Source organism: Pecten maximus, chromosome 18 (genome assembly GCF_902652985.1).
Source record: "Pecten maximus chromosome 18, xPecMax1.1, whole genome shotgun sequence".
Taxonomy (NCBI): Eukaryota; Metazoa; Mollusca; class Bivalvia; order Pectinida; family Pectinidae; genus Pecten; species Pecten maximus.
Window position 1 is genome coordinate 26,743,445 of NC_047032.1, and position 15,150 is coordinate 26,758,594.

General features: G+C 33.3%; 1 protein-coding gene across 1 annotated transcript; it reads right to left on the reverse strand.

The window, feature by feature from the left end:
- Positions 1-6,714: 6,714 nt before the first annotated feature.
- Positions 6,715-9,263, reverse strand: LOC117316340 (putative calmodulin-like protein 6). The gene is made up of 4 exons (XM_033870881.1): positions 9,247-9,263; positions 7,646-7,811; positions 7,386-7,480; positions 6,715-7,251 (listed from the first exon to the last, which is right to left on the reverse strand). Exons 1-4 carry the CDS (start codon positions 9,261-9,263, stop codon positions 7,035-7,037), a joined length of 495 nt encoding a protein of 164 aa, XP_033726772.1. The 3' UTR covers positions 6,715-7,034.
- Positions 9,264-15,150: the final 5,887 nt, after the last annotated feature.

The window sequence follows — 15,150 nt, forward strand, 5'->3', positions numbered from 1 at the left end:
TGAGTAGCCATTGATTAAAACATTAACACTAATATGCTACATAAAACATTTAAGAGATCCTAGTATTTAAGGAAATTACTGTCGATTTGGCTGGGACAGTGTCAATATACAGCTAATATATTGTCAATACGTATTTGTCATTTAGTCTGAATACTGTTGACAATTCTGATAGGGGTTTGAATTAAAGAAGTGTTCGTATAGATTAGAATTCAATTGCGTTTTTATTTTCATAAACCTGTCTATGTTGATTTTCATATAAACATTTCCAGTCCATAGTGATGTATAGTCCTTACATAATTTCTATAGAAGCAAGTTATTGTTATCCCCAATGGTATCGTATTTATATCGCGAGAGGACATTTTCTAGGTATGGTGAAAGATTATGCAATTTGGAAAAAAAAAAAATACGGGAAAAAAATACATGAAAAAAAGTTTGTACAAAAGATATATATATTTGATAAGTGAATTACGAGATTTATTTATATGTACTTGTTAATTATATATCTTTTGTACAATTTTATTTATCGTTATCTTTTAATGTAATACCAGTTAAAGCTTAATATCAAATAATGAATCAAACCTTCAATCTTTAACCTTTAAAATCTGATATGAAAATAAGAAATAGAAATGATTCCTGAAATTTTATCAAATCGATAATATTGGAAACTCGTTTTTTTCAAAAGAATATATGTAATTAGTATGCGTGTCCATTGTTTCGCGCATATTCAAATAAAGTTACAGAAGTTAAAAGGTTTATAAACATAATGATTAGAACGATTAGCTTCTCCTAAAACACATTATTTGCATTAGAAACATATTTTGTCTTGCCCAGATGAAAAGATATTGCTAATTTTAAAAACAATTTGCAATAAATAGCTTGTGATCATTCTTTGCTCAATTGAATTGATACAAGCTCTATTTAATATTTTGTTGTGGTATAACAAGATTTGATATGAGAGTCTTCCTGACCGTTTTAAATGTCATGCTGTCAAGATCGTATCATTAATTCTTAATTAGTTTTAATTAAGTGTATTTATAGATATATTGTGTACAACGTTAATGAACCCTAATTTGTAGTATATCCTAATGTAGCAACATTCCGCTTTCTCTTAGATAATTCCTCTTTACTTTTCTTTCTTTATAATCATTATAAGTAAACTGTGTCGTTAACACAATCATTGTAATATATATTTGTGGAGAGGGCTTGTATAAGTTGTTAAAAACTTGTTCCCAAACGAACTGTGTCTAAACAATAAGATAGTTTCAAATTTTATCAAATCATACCAGATTTCCAAGGTTCCTTAATACGTAGTAATATGGTTTGAATGAATCAATAGGCTTAGGGCTAAGGCGATACTCTAACGTTATTAGGGCTATTATTTACATGATTACGTCCCCTTGAAATTCGTGACGGTTTTGTCTTTTGTTTTTATTTTATTGAAATAATTTCTCTTTTGTATGCGAGATTGTTGGATAAAAACGGGAGAAGATGGGAAAAGGCTTGTGTGTGATCCCATTTGAAATTACAAATAAAATATGTTTAAACCAGAGACGTATATATCACGTCTCTGTTTAGTTTAAACTGTGTTTTATTTGTCACTACTCATTTAACAATATATATATAACATATACATGATACAAAGAGAAATAAGAAACAAGTGTCAAGACACTTATATAAATCTGACATCTATATACATATATATAGATTGACGTTACAAAACAGCGTAGACATGGTAAAAACGACATCGTATCATAATGACAATAGAGCCTAATGTCTAGTGAAGACATCAGTTGGGATTCGATCAAACAATTAAATATATTGTAGTTAAAAAATCGAGTTTGAACCAAGAGGGTCAGAATTATAGAAATCAAAGGATAAATTTACACCAATATGAATTGCTGATATTAAGGCCATTGATAAATTTTAATGTTCCGCTGATTAAAAAAAATATATGTATACACTTATTTATCTTAAATAAAGATCAATTTGCCTGTAAACTCAGGTCGTTAAACAAGGCCCGGGTGCTAATGTATTGAATGTTAGCACTTAATTTTAATCATTGAAATTGACGGAATAAATGGGGCACTTAAAAACGTTTAGCATGCACGCAGATCAAATCAATCAACCATGTAAAATTCTATTTAGATATTAATAGGAAGCTATCTTGTTGGAGTTTAGTGTAGAAAAAATATGTAAAAATGATAACTAATGAATGTTTAAAACGTCTTAAGACTGGTGTCAGTGTCACAGGAAATTAGCACCAACATGTAATATGTATGGCGATAATCATCTTAAACGTCAGGAAGAAAATAAGAAAGAAAAAACTGTATAACTGTTTATAAGTTATTTGTTTACACACGTTTTTTAAGACTAAAACAATTCCAAGGTCCTTATTCCAAATACGTTATAAATCTGACAATATATTATTATGTATTTTAAAATAAAATGCGTTGGGACGTCTGTTGACGAAAACATGACTGTGTTTGAAACAGCAAAGGTTTAAAGTGATAAATGAATTGAATTGAAATGACATGGTACATATCTTTTATAACATAAAACCTTACCTTTTGGTTAAGTCATCTTAGAGAGCGTTTCTTTCTGTACATCTCTACGTGAATGTTTTACACCTGTATCTGATTGCTTTCCTGAAGCTTACCTGTTTACAGGTGTGCTAAACACACCTGTGTATAACGGGTCACAGGTAAACATTCTACGTTCGTGATCAATTAAGTGCTAAATACACTATACAATACCATTGGTGACATACTAGGGGTAGAATGGTGTTTTTCACATATCCTATTGATCAAACTCTAGTTTAGTGTCCCCCTAACAAATTAGATAGCTAAAACCTAATGACCATTTCCCGGAGAGATGGGATTAACACTGAACAATTCTCGCAGCTCAATCTTTTTCATACACTCTGATAAATCATACAAAAAATGTAAAAGATTACAGTAAATCGCATACATTTATATATATTATGTGAACTGTGAACTGAATGGATACTCAGTCGTTTACGTACAATAATTAACGCTCAAGGTTTACTCTTCTGACTCACATGAATGTAGACGTCTTTATACTTCAGGCTCATCTCTGGGTGTGTTCGAGACCTGCCCTCTCGGTGACCTATACTTATATAAGTACTTGTGTAATGGAGGCTAGCTAATTATCATGTCCTAGGTATGTGTGCCAGGTGTTCACTGTTCTATACTCAAGTTTTCTTCGTGTTCGATCAAATAAAAAATAACGTTAGGTGTCAATATACAAAGTACTTTATTCCAGGGTGTCCCCTTCATCCGAAACTGCCAACTTACAATGTATACCCCTCACAAAAAAATGTACAATATATCTATTCCATGGTAAATTATTTTACAACGAAAACAGTCAATATTTATCAAGAAAAGTTCAATGTTATAAATTATTCATCACTTTCTTCTTGTCTTTCACCTAAACGGCCGGGGTTCAATTCCCCGATCGGACGTGAAAAGGTATGGGTTCATCTGCCCGACTACGCGAGTTTTCTCCCACAGTAAGACCCGTCGCGCGCTTCCAAAAACAGTGATTGATATAAGTTGAATAAACTTGTGTCGCAATTGTTGTAAAATAAATAAAGTTTACATTTTTATTTTGCAATTATGATATTTATTTCATTAAATGGTAAATATCATTATAGATATCAAAAGCATCGATCTTCATATTGGTGTCATATTTTGTTCATGTCCATGGGCTGTTTTTATCTTATATTAAGTGATTTCCGGATGTAAAGTCCGAAATTGAGCAATTAATCACCGAACGACACTGATATTTGTCATTTAACAACGTTACACCTAAGTTAATTTTCCCCACTTATACGGAAGATATGGAGAGAAGAAGGATTAAAGATGATACATGTGTTTTACCTGTGGTTACCTGTGGCTACATGTGGTTACCTGTGGTTACGTATGTTACTCTTGTTACCTGGAGTTACCTGTGGTTACCTGTGGTTACCTGTGGTTACGTTTGTTACTTGTGTTACCTGTGATTACCTGTGGTTACCTGTGGTTACATGTGTTACTTGTGTTACCTGTAGTTACCTGTATCTTGGCATATATATATTTATTTAGGACGAGTTGCTTCCCTTCTTGTACTGTGACAACACTCTTATGCTTATCAGATTTATTCCCCTTACATATATACAGGACCGGAAAGTTATTTACTATTGGTACTATTTGGTCAGTTTTTATTATCAAACATACAGTAAAATTATATTTTTATTGGGAGTTTTTCCTCGGTGATTTCAGGGTGCTCTGAATCAATCTTTAATAATGATATTTTCAAAATACAATCTTGGACTAAAAAGTGGTTGGTAAAATTTAATCCCTAATAATGAACTAGGTCTTGTAACAGATAAAAAGTTAAATAATGTAAATATTGAATGAGAAAACTACCATAAACATCTAGGAGAATACATTGATTAAAATTGTAAGTGGAGCTTTGATATAGAACATATCAGTAAAACAGTCGTAAAACAGGTGTCCCTCGTCAATTAAAATATATCCTTACTAGAAGAACATTAAATAGACTATATAGACCTCTTTAAGAATATTGTTGTTGACTTTGGGACGGTTGCTCTATTGCTGATGCCGAGAGGTTAAAAAAAAAACAAGAAAAAAACTGGGGACTGGCCGCATTATCACTTGTCTACCTTCTTATACCAGCAGACAATCACTTTGTTCTTTAAGATACACAATCACACTAATCCTAACTACCTCAACACTCTTCTCCCTCATCTTGTTGCTAATAATTCTCAACACAATCTCCATAATACAGAAAACTATAACTTGGCCAACAACAGACTAGAATCATCTGACTTACACTTCTGCCCCTAAGACACAGTGTATCATTTTCTGCTTTGGAAAATATCATTCATAACAGTCTAATCCCAGATCCCAAAACCGTAATTCTACTGAAAAAGAAAAAAAAAATGTTCATACACGATTAAGAAACTATGCCAGTACGTTAAACAATTACTTGTTAAGAGCCAACCTTGTTGCTGATCAACGCCGTCATTGTCGCTTTTCTATCGAAGACACTTATCATTTCCTATTTATCCATCTATTAATTTGGGTTCGTCCGTCCGTACGTCCGTTTGGCCGTGCAATAACTCTAACACGTGTCAGCGAACTAAAGCCTCGAGGGCTAGGCCAAGTTCGTTTGCCACTTTAGTTTAACTTTATTTGACGGAGTTATGGCCCCTTGATTGACTAAAAACGTCGTTTTCTGAAATTTTATATTACTTCAATACCTATACATGTGAACTTTTCCAATTAATTGAAACTATTTGAAGAAATAATATAAGAAATACGTACAATCGTACAACAGTCCGAATCAAAACAGACAAAGCAAACTTCTGTATGAAACATACATGTGGTTCAATTGGTAAGAAAGTAATACACTCACTATTAATGATAGCCCGAGTTTCGTCTGGCCCTGACACCATGTCTGGTGTAGGGCCCCTACACCAGACATGTGGTCAGGGCCAGAGGAAACTCGGGCTACATTGATAAGTGTTCTTCAAACGACATAACCCAGGCTACAAATTGATGTGGATTACGACATGCAAATAAAAGATTAGAAAAAATATGACAATCAAACACTGGGTTTTTATTTGTAAACATTTCCCTATCGAATTAATTAAAGCGACTATAACTGTAAAAATTACTGCAGGAAATAGTCTATCTGGTGTACTATTCGTATATAGTGTATCATAAAGACTTTCCCTTAATTAAGTGTCTATAGCTGTGCTTTGTAAATACCTAAATTAATGAAAAGCAATCACATTACAATTCGGTAGGTCCCACAAGAATGCATGTTTCCGCCCGTAAGTAGAACGCTGCGGGGACTCGTCACCCACATCAACGAGAGTCGTTTACAAACCTAAATCGAGGTCGACATTGTTTTTAAACCAGGAAACATATTTACATGTACCATTTTACTGTGTGGGTTCATGTATCACTATATCCTAAATCTATGTCACTACTTATAAGGAGAAATCACCGTTAAATACGAACGTTTATAGTTATAGTCGCTTTAAGTGCAATATTGTACCAGCATCAATCATTGATCGCCAACAGTAATGCTGTAAGGTGGTACAACATATTATAGTTACATTTCACTCGAGACATTTACAGATGCGAAAACCACAAACTTTACAGCTATTTTCCAGACACTTCACATAAAACAAAATATTGCACCAACATATTGAAATTCTGTCATTTTCACGTGATAACACGTCACAGTACAATAACTGACACAAACATAAAACAAAGAAACAACTCGTTGGATGAAATACCCGAGTGACAAAAAACATCGATAGAAACTGAAGATACATCAAACAAGAAATATCTTTAAAAAAGATAAACGGCATAGTTTTAATGCTGGTGGTTATAATGTAAAATTGCTGGTAAAACAAATTAACGAACTAATGTGTTTCAGCACAGATAACAAAATTATATCGGGCTGAATGATTTTTGGCGATAATAAGACTGCATTTGAATCAGGAATATAATTTTATTAATGTGTCATTTGAAAAAATAATTCCAATTATTCAGCTTGCATTCAATTTTAACGTTGTTTCGTTTTTAACTGCAAATCTGCATTTTGCATTTACCGCTACATTGACCAATCACATACTTCATCTTGACCAGTAACGCCACCTGTCGCGTCATATCCGGGGCCAAAAAAAGGACGTGGATTTAACGTGAGGCAAAGCCATATGGCAGGGAAATAATTTTTAGACTTATACCCTCCTAAGTTATCTCTTTTACGTACGCTGCACGGAGCATTAGATGTAGGTACGGAATCGGCCGAATTTGCCGGAATCTGCCGATGTTTGCAGAACGGTGAATCTATCTGCCTGTTGTTCCAAGTACATTTCATCACAGTTTTGCCTTCTGTATCGTTACAAGAGACACCATCTCTTTAAAACTAATAATTAGTGGAAAACTATTTGTCCTGTAACCACAGAAGTTATGTTTACGCCTCTCAATGAAAATTCAGGACAAGAATCCCTTGAGTTCAAGATGATTACGCAGAAACTTTTCGTAACTTATTTTTCCGTCTTTGTTTTCATCTAAATCTTCAAATTTTTGTCTCATTGCTTCATTAACTTGGTATCCCATTTGCCGGAGTCTCAATCCGACCACTGATTTGTCAGCGAATCCACTTTTATTGTCATCGAAGGCCCCAAAAATGACTCTCATTCTACTGGTTCTGGTAAACGAATAAAAGTTAATCGTTAAAAACTTAATCCATTCTATAAATATCATAAAACTAAATTTAGAAGCCGTTATTACTCATGTTGAAATAAACAACAACAATTACAATATGTACGTATATATACTGACCTCCTCATCAAATCCGGATTATATTCCAGTAACTCCATGTATTCGTCCATTTTTACATAATCAGAGCTATGTTTGTTTAGAGCTCTAAGTAATATCTGAAATGTATATCGTATAATAATTTAGGTTAAATAAACAACAACAAGGATATACATGTACAGATGACCTTCAAATTTAATATACGTTCACATATGCATAAGATTGTGTCAAAATACACGTACATGATATTGATTAATTATACAAAACAATCCCGAAACACCTACCTCTAGTCTATCATAATCGCCATCGTATCCTAGGAAAACGAGAAGCCTGGCGAACTCTTGCCGGGTCAATTTGCCGTCTGCGTCTGTGTCCATGGCCTTGAACTCTGACCTTAGATATACGTTATCATCTGATTTGGCTGGATGGTAGGCGTAGGTATTGTTCTTGCTGCAACAAGTCGTAAAAATGAAGATATAACAAAAACAATCGTCATTATGATTGGCAAACTTTGACCGCAAATGAACTTGAATCATAAATGATGCGTGACATTAATCACACACCTCGGATCTATTAGTTCGTCCCTCTACCGACTCAATTGTCACCCCCCCCCCCCCCCCCCCCTATATATTCAGAGCTCTTTTGTATGGGAGGTGAATATTATAGTAATGTATGATAACCCCTTAAATAACAAAATGATTTTTTTATCTATACCTTTCTTGATACACGTCATTTAGCATTTAACGAATATTCTGATTCAGGTAAGTATTGTAAAACAGTAAAATACCAGTTTCACAATCGCCGGTGCGCCTAAAAATAGCCTCAGTGTTATTTAGATTTCAGAACACATTGAAATAATAAATCACAATAAGTCAACATCTGTAATATAGAAGCTATTTGTAAATTCCACTTATATAAAAAGCAATATATTTTGTTTTGTAACATATATAATATGATTTTTTGTCAATAAAATGTCGTGCCTCCATCAAACTATACAGGTAACAAACTCAATATTTAGGTAAGGTATTTGTTTTAATTGGGATTGGCGCATGGTATCCGATGCTGTCACGTGTATCCATGACCAAAATCGAGATCGTTACACGTATATTTTGTACGTGTCAAGTAGCAACATCGTAGAAGTCAAATTATGGCGACAGTCAAGTATTGACATTTGGTACCGTGGATAGAGAATGTTTGTGGTACAAGCTCTTATAACCTGTGGCGTACGCGGCATAATTTATAACCCGATCTCTGTATAGTGACGTCAGAGAAAATGACGTTAACGGAAGGCATCAACGTCAACCGTGGTCTAAAACGAGGTTGTTTGCTATCGCCAGCATTTTTTTTCTATCTACGTTAACGACCTTATACAAAAATTAAACGAATCTTACTTGGGAATTCACATCGATGATATTACATTGTGCTCACTGTTTTACGCAGACGACATAGTTCTTATTGTATATTTCTTTATGATAGTGTCTCATAAGTCGTAAAGGCTGGGTATTTTAATTCAAATGTATTTTACCTATGTATGTTTGAACAAGTTTGTGACACTTAAATAAAATAAATTATCATCATTATTATAGTATTTTAGGTAAGACACTGCTGGCAATCAGGTATGATCGATTATCAACACTCACATGCTTAAAGTGTCCCCTTACATACTAGTACACATATGGAATGAGGTACGTAATTTATAGTTTTAAATTGCAGTTATCCCCTAGTAATCAACAAAAATCGATGAACTAAAACTCTATCTAAAATAAGAGGTATCACAATCTGATTTAAAAGAAGAAGAAGAAGAAGAAGAAGAAGAAGAAGAAGAAGAAGAAGAAGAAGAAGAAGAAGAAGAAGAAGCATATACAATCAATAATTAAAAACCTACCTTGCAGTATGCCCCATGATAGATAATGGTCAAAGTATACAGGTTTGTACAATATATTTCTATTTTCTCCAAAAACGTCCATTATATATACTTTTCATATTTCCGGTTTAATCACGTGACACAAAGACAATGATCTCAGCAAACATGTTCTATTTAGATGAGGCATCATCTTGTAAGGCATTGACCTCAACTATACCTGTCCACAATCCCGCTGACCATTCAGTGACCAATATTGGCTAGTCATTCCACGATAAAACATTGACCTTACCTGTTAGTAAACCAGTCTCACCTGTATTATTTTGGTGTCTTCCCACTCAGCCAACATATCCTATTTTAACATTGGGGGTAGGAACAATAGAGAACAATAGGCACTAATTACAGGTAAGTTATAGCCTGTTTTGGAGAAGTACTTGATTCTCAGGTTACCTGTGTTACCGGTATTACCTGTGCTACATGCTGTTATCAGTTTGTAGATAATGTATACGAAATGTATATGTATCACAAATACTTTTATTATATTAAAAAATTAAAATAAAATAACTAAAATTTTCATAAATTACTGAAAATAATTCATTTTTCTATATCTTTCATTGTTAAAAATTTCACACTTTATCATAATTATTATGTTTTATAAATAAAACAGAAAATACGTTTGTTCAATTTTAACCTTTACATTGAAAGGTCACATTATCAATACGTTTAAGTCAACGTTACCTGTTTCATTGTAATATATAACTGGTATATATAATGTACTTAAGAGAAAACGATTAAAAACAAAACACTTTAAATCACATTTTAATAGTTCAAGTAAAACAAATCATGTATAATAGTGAAACTGATTGAATAATAAAGCACAAATCAGTATAATCCTAGAAAGCACGGATAAAGTTCACAATATCACCAAAGTCAATTAATCATATCGGCGGTTCTCATATATGCAGTCTTCACATACGAAATTATTCACGTAATAAATAGTTCAATCTTATTATTACAAAGAAATACTAGTCTATATAATTGTCACTTCCTTTAACACGAGTATATGGTAATCATAACCCTTGCAAGTTCAAGTTGCTTTATGAAATTGAATGTTAAATTACGCTTGTATATAATGTTTAGAATACACAAGTTCCATTTCTCAAAGTATATCATAAACACTTAGGTCCCTTTATGAAATTGAATGTTAATGTTCAGGAAACAGTAAGTGTTCAGAGAAAAATAACTAATGGATCTGGTAAAATGATTGGACCAAGGTGTATACTGTTTATTGTAATTTTGAGGGAATAACAATTGGTTGTTTTTGTGTTGGTTACATACACATACTCTTGTAAACAGTTTTGACTACATATCATTAAGTTTATGCCGTTAACTCTTTATGTGATTTTAACAAAATGCACCTTTATTTTTGTTGAAACAATAATTCCATTTGTAAGAATTAGTTGCTTATTATAAGATAGTAATCATATCTAATTGAAAGGGGAAAAAGAACAAGGGAAAAAATGATTGAAAGTACACTGTATATCATTGTTACCTGTATATGGTGCATTTTTAATTATGAAAGATTTTTCCGTTATTTCATTTTTGAAGTGTTGTGTACTATCATTATTAATATAAGTAATAAATTATCAGTATATGTATTCTGTTATTAATACGTACACATGAATGTATATTTTTAAAGGTATTCTTAAACATTTTCATCACTTTTATTGTTAGTCACCTTTGAGTCCCATGTATACGTATACTGAAACAGACTATACCTACATTTTCCACAGGTAAACTCAGGTAATGTTTATATAGCAAAAACAACATGTTGGCTGAGTGGGAATGAACCATTATTGTCACCTGTTAATCCTTTCCTATTCGGGTAGATCGGCTATACACAAGCGTTTTATATCAACAACCTCAATGTTTCACTTCCTATTTGTCGGGTTATAATTGTGTACATATTTTGGAGTTTGATACATGGTAAGAAAGATCAGTTCAGTTTTATTTTTGCCACCACGTCCGTTTTACTTTGTGTTTATTTCTTACACAATTGTAATTACTTTAATTGTTTGTAAAATCTTCTAAAAGGATGAAATAACGAGAATAATATTTGATCTACCAATAGTAATGCATAAACTCTCTCAGTAGCGGTGCCCAATGGATAAATAGCGCGTGACGCTATCCACATTACGTAGTAAAAATGAAAACAATCGACACGTGTATCTATTTATAGATATATAGACTACTAACGTTTTACTGATAATAAACATAGCATTGATGGCTGATATGTTTGTTTTCGGAAATAACCTGCGTATTTTCAGATTATCTAATGGCTATATTTAACTACGCTGCAACACGTTATATTGTAAGATATACAATGTACGACATGGAGATTTGACACACATCGCCAATCAACGGTCCATATATAATTATGTATTATATACATGTAATATACTTATACATGTATATGTGAATCGTGAGTTAGATGTGCTAAGTCCCTATACAATACAATTACCATTTTTTCATAAGTCGATATTGGCTTTTGAAAATGGTTCACAGTTCGTTATATTAAAAAACTTCAATCATCCTAACAGCTTTATTTAAGCATTGATGTCATTTTTTTTAGTTTCATCGGGGTATGAAACAAATTTTGTTTGCAGTTTGCAAACAAAATTTGTTTCATACCCCGATGAAACTAAAACAAAATTGACATCAACGCTTATAATTAATTTTTGAAAATGATTTTCTAATTTAAACATGTTTTATGTACAATTTTACTGGTTTTAAATGGGATTCTTTTTCTCAAATCAATACGCAACGTCAATTGTCGTATTGTGCGGTCACATTTTTCGCGCCATTCTCGGAATTTCTTTCATAGAAGAATGAAAAGAATTTTCCGACCAATCACATTTGAGAATTTACCATGAAAACAAAGAAAAATTATTTATTTTGACAATATTCATTTTTTGATTGTTTGATAAATTAATACACTCTATTTCCCGTATCCTACGGTATATTTCCCGTATCCTATGTGATATTTCCCGTATCCTATATGATATATTTCCCGTATCCTATGTGATATTTCCCGTATCCTATATGATATATTTCCCGTATCCTATATGATATATTTCCCGTATCCTATGTGATATTTCCCGTATCCTATATGATATTTCCCGTATCCTATCGGGTATATCCCGTATTCTATGGTATATTTCCGGTATCTTATGTGGTATTTCCCGTATCCTATATGATATTTCCCTTATCCTATATAATATATCCCGTATTCTATGTGATATTTTTCATATCCTATGGTATATTTCCCGTATCTTATGGTATATTTTCCGTATCTTATGGAATATTTCCTGTATCTAAGGTATATTTACCGTTTCCAATGTGATATTTCCGTATCCTATGGTAATTTCTCGTATCCTATCAGATATTTCCAGTATCCAATGTGATATTTCCAGTATCCAATGTGATATTTCCTGTATCCTATCAGATACTTCCCGTATCCTATCGGATATATCCCGTATCCTATGGTATATTTCCAGTATCCTTTGGGATATTTCCCGTATCATATGGGATTTTTTAGTCATTAAAAATGAATTTCCTCAAGGTAAGAAATATTGATTTAATTATTACCTATTAAAGGGCCAGATAGTGCCGTCAAGTGCTCTATAATTCAAACCAGATTGGATGAGTATTGAGTCAAACGGTGTCGCTTCTAAGACCCGACATGACAGACAAACTACCCAATGTCGGAACACAGCCATAGGGTATGACGTTATTGTATACTTTGATAGTTACATATATATACAAATATATATTGCTTAGGTCAAGTAAATAGTAAATTACATTACTGAATTATTGAATTTCCGAACTCTATAAATAAAAAGATTGAACAAAAATCATCAGATGACGTTGAATTATATATTTATCCTGTTGTTATCAATTTAAAAGCTATATCAGCAACCAGGAGTGTCACGTGATATACATAGACAAGAAGTATGATACAATATGTATATTTAGTTCAGAAAAATAACCAACAAATTGTATAAATACAGGTAGTGTATTGTTTATTGTCATACTAACTGATATCGGGAAGTTTTCTGTCCGTAGCAGATACTGGATTTTACCGCCGTCTTCTGAGTCCGAAAACCTCGTATTTACTGGATCCTACAGAACAGCCATGCCTGTAAAGAAAGCCTGCTTCTTTTACTACAAAGGTTTTCTACCTAGTAGTACACGACACCTAAACCAGCTGATTGCTCGCCACAATGATCTAAGGTAAATACTTAAATTCACGAAAATGATGATACATTTCACAGGGATTCACAATTTTCCAACATTCGGTCCACAAAACTCGCTTGGTATTATTTTGCCGTAAACAGTTAATCTTCGGTACACTGACATCAACATCTATAACTTAATTTCAATTGAATAAAATTGTCAATGTTTATAAATACTTCCACTATGACTATGTCAGGATATCGGGCCGACCATCACTGCGTCATTGAAACGTTATTTTTAAGAACGCTGATGTGGCGCAGCGGTATAAGCTGCGGGTATTTCTGGCTAGGCGATTGGGTGCGTAAATCGTGAGTTCGAGGCCCGGTCAGGGCACGAGTCATAAAGTTGTCTTCCTTCGTCAATTGTGTTACTATGTTAGATGTCAAATGATTAGCATCATATGCATTATCATTTGTTGATCCGAAGATACAAAACAAAAGTAATATATATCGTATACAGATTAAACTTGTTTAATTTTTTTTTTTTTGGAAAATTATTATATTTTACCTTTTCCATATATTCCGTATTTAAGTTTTATATAACATCTCTGTTTTCAGTACGAAGCCCAAATGTTTCCCAACAACATACAACCCGGATCAAACAATTGCGGCGGAGCGTGGACAAGTACGTATACATGTACGAAAAGCAGAGGGGATAGTCTGACGGCTGGAGAGCGTAGCAAAGGGAAACAACTCTATAAGAATTCCGAGTACCTTCCACTATGATGTTACGTGATCAAAAAGAATAATCACAAAGACAGTACAGAAAGAATTCTTTATCTTGAATGTCAGAGAACAGAATGAAGAAGCGAAAAAATCATCTGATTTAGAACGTGTAACCATTCTGCCAAGAACACCTCGATATTTTTTACATTATGTTCCATAATGGTTAATTATACCCTGTACAATATATATTCATGCCCAGTGGGTTGTGACCAGTAGTTGTAACTGACCAGGTAAATGTGTTCACCTGTCAAACCTAATCCCTGTTGGTTCCCTGGATAAGATTTCTGGTGAACAGTCATCTGATTTGAATATCAATTTCATTGGTCAATTTCTCCTGTGATCTCTCCTTAGGTGTTATTCACCATACACCTGGATCAGTTTAGTTTGGTATTTGTCCCTGAACAGACAGGATCCTTTCAGTTGTTTTAAAAAAAGAGGACTCAAGTTTCAACTTTGTCAGTGTTAATGCTGACACTCTACATTTCATCTTTGCAAAAGACTGTGATTCAAACATAGTAGAATGTTCAGCCATTGACTTTGATTACCAGGGACAGAGTATATTAATTGATTGGATAATATCAGCACAGTCATTGTGAGCAGAACTCTAACGGATGATATGCAAACTACATTATTGAGTGTAGTTGGCTCGAATCAATTACAGAACAATTCAATCACAGAGTTGGACAGTTTCAGCATGCTCACAGCTGATACGCGACCTCGCAGAGGACAACGGGTTAATTACAAGCTGTTACATGAGGGGGGAACCACAGAATTAGCGGATGAAGTTGCGACTAGCAGCGCTGAAACAGGGGAGGAGAGCAGTAATTCAGAATCTATCTTACCGGAAACCAGTTCATCTGACAGTGAAGAGGAGCCAAAGTGAACAAGACGGAACTGAAAATGATGA

Excerpts from the sequence above, each read along its gene's own strand:
- LOC117316340 (XM_033870881.1), bottom strand. Across the intron at positions 7,481-7,645 it reads GCGATTATGATAGACTAGAG|ATATTACTTAGAGCTCTAAA; the intron begins GTAGGTGTTTCG and ends TATACATTTCAG. Across the intron at positions 7,252-7,385 it reads AATCCGGATTTGATGAGGAG|AACCAGTAGAATGAGAGTCA; the intron begins GTCAGTATATAT and ends TTCGTTTACCAG.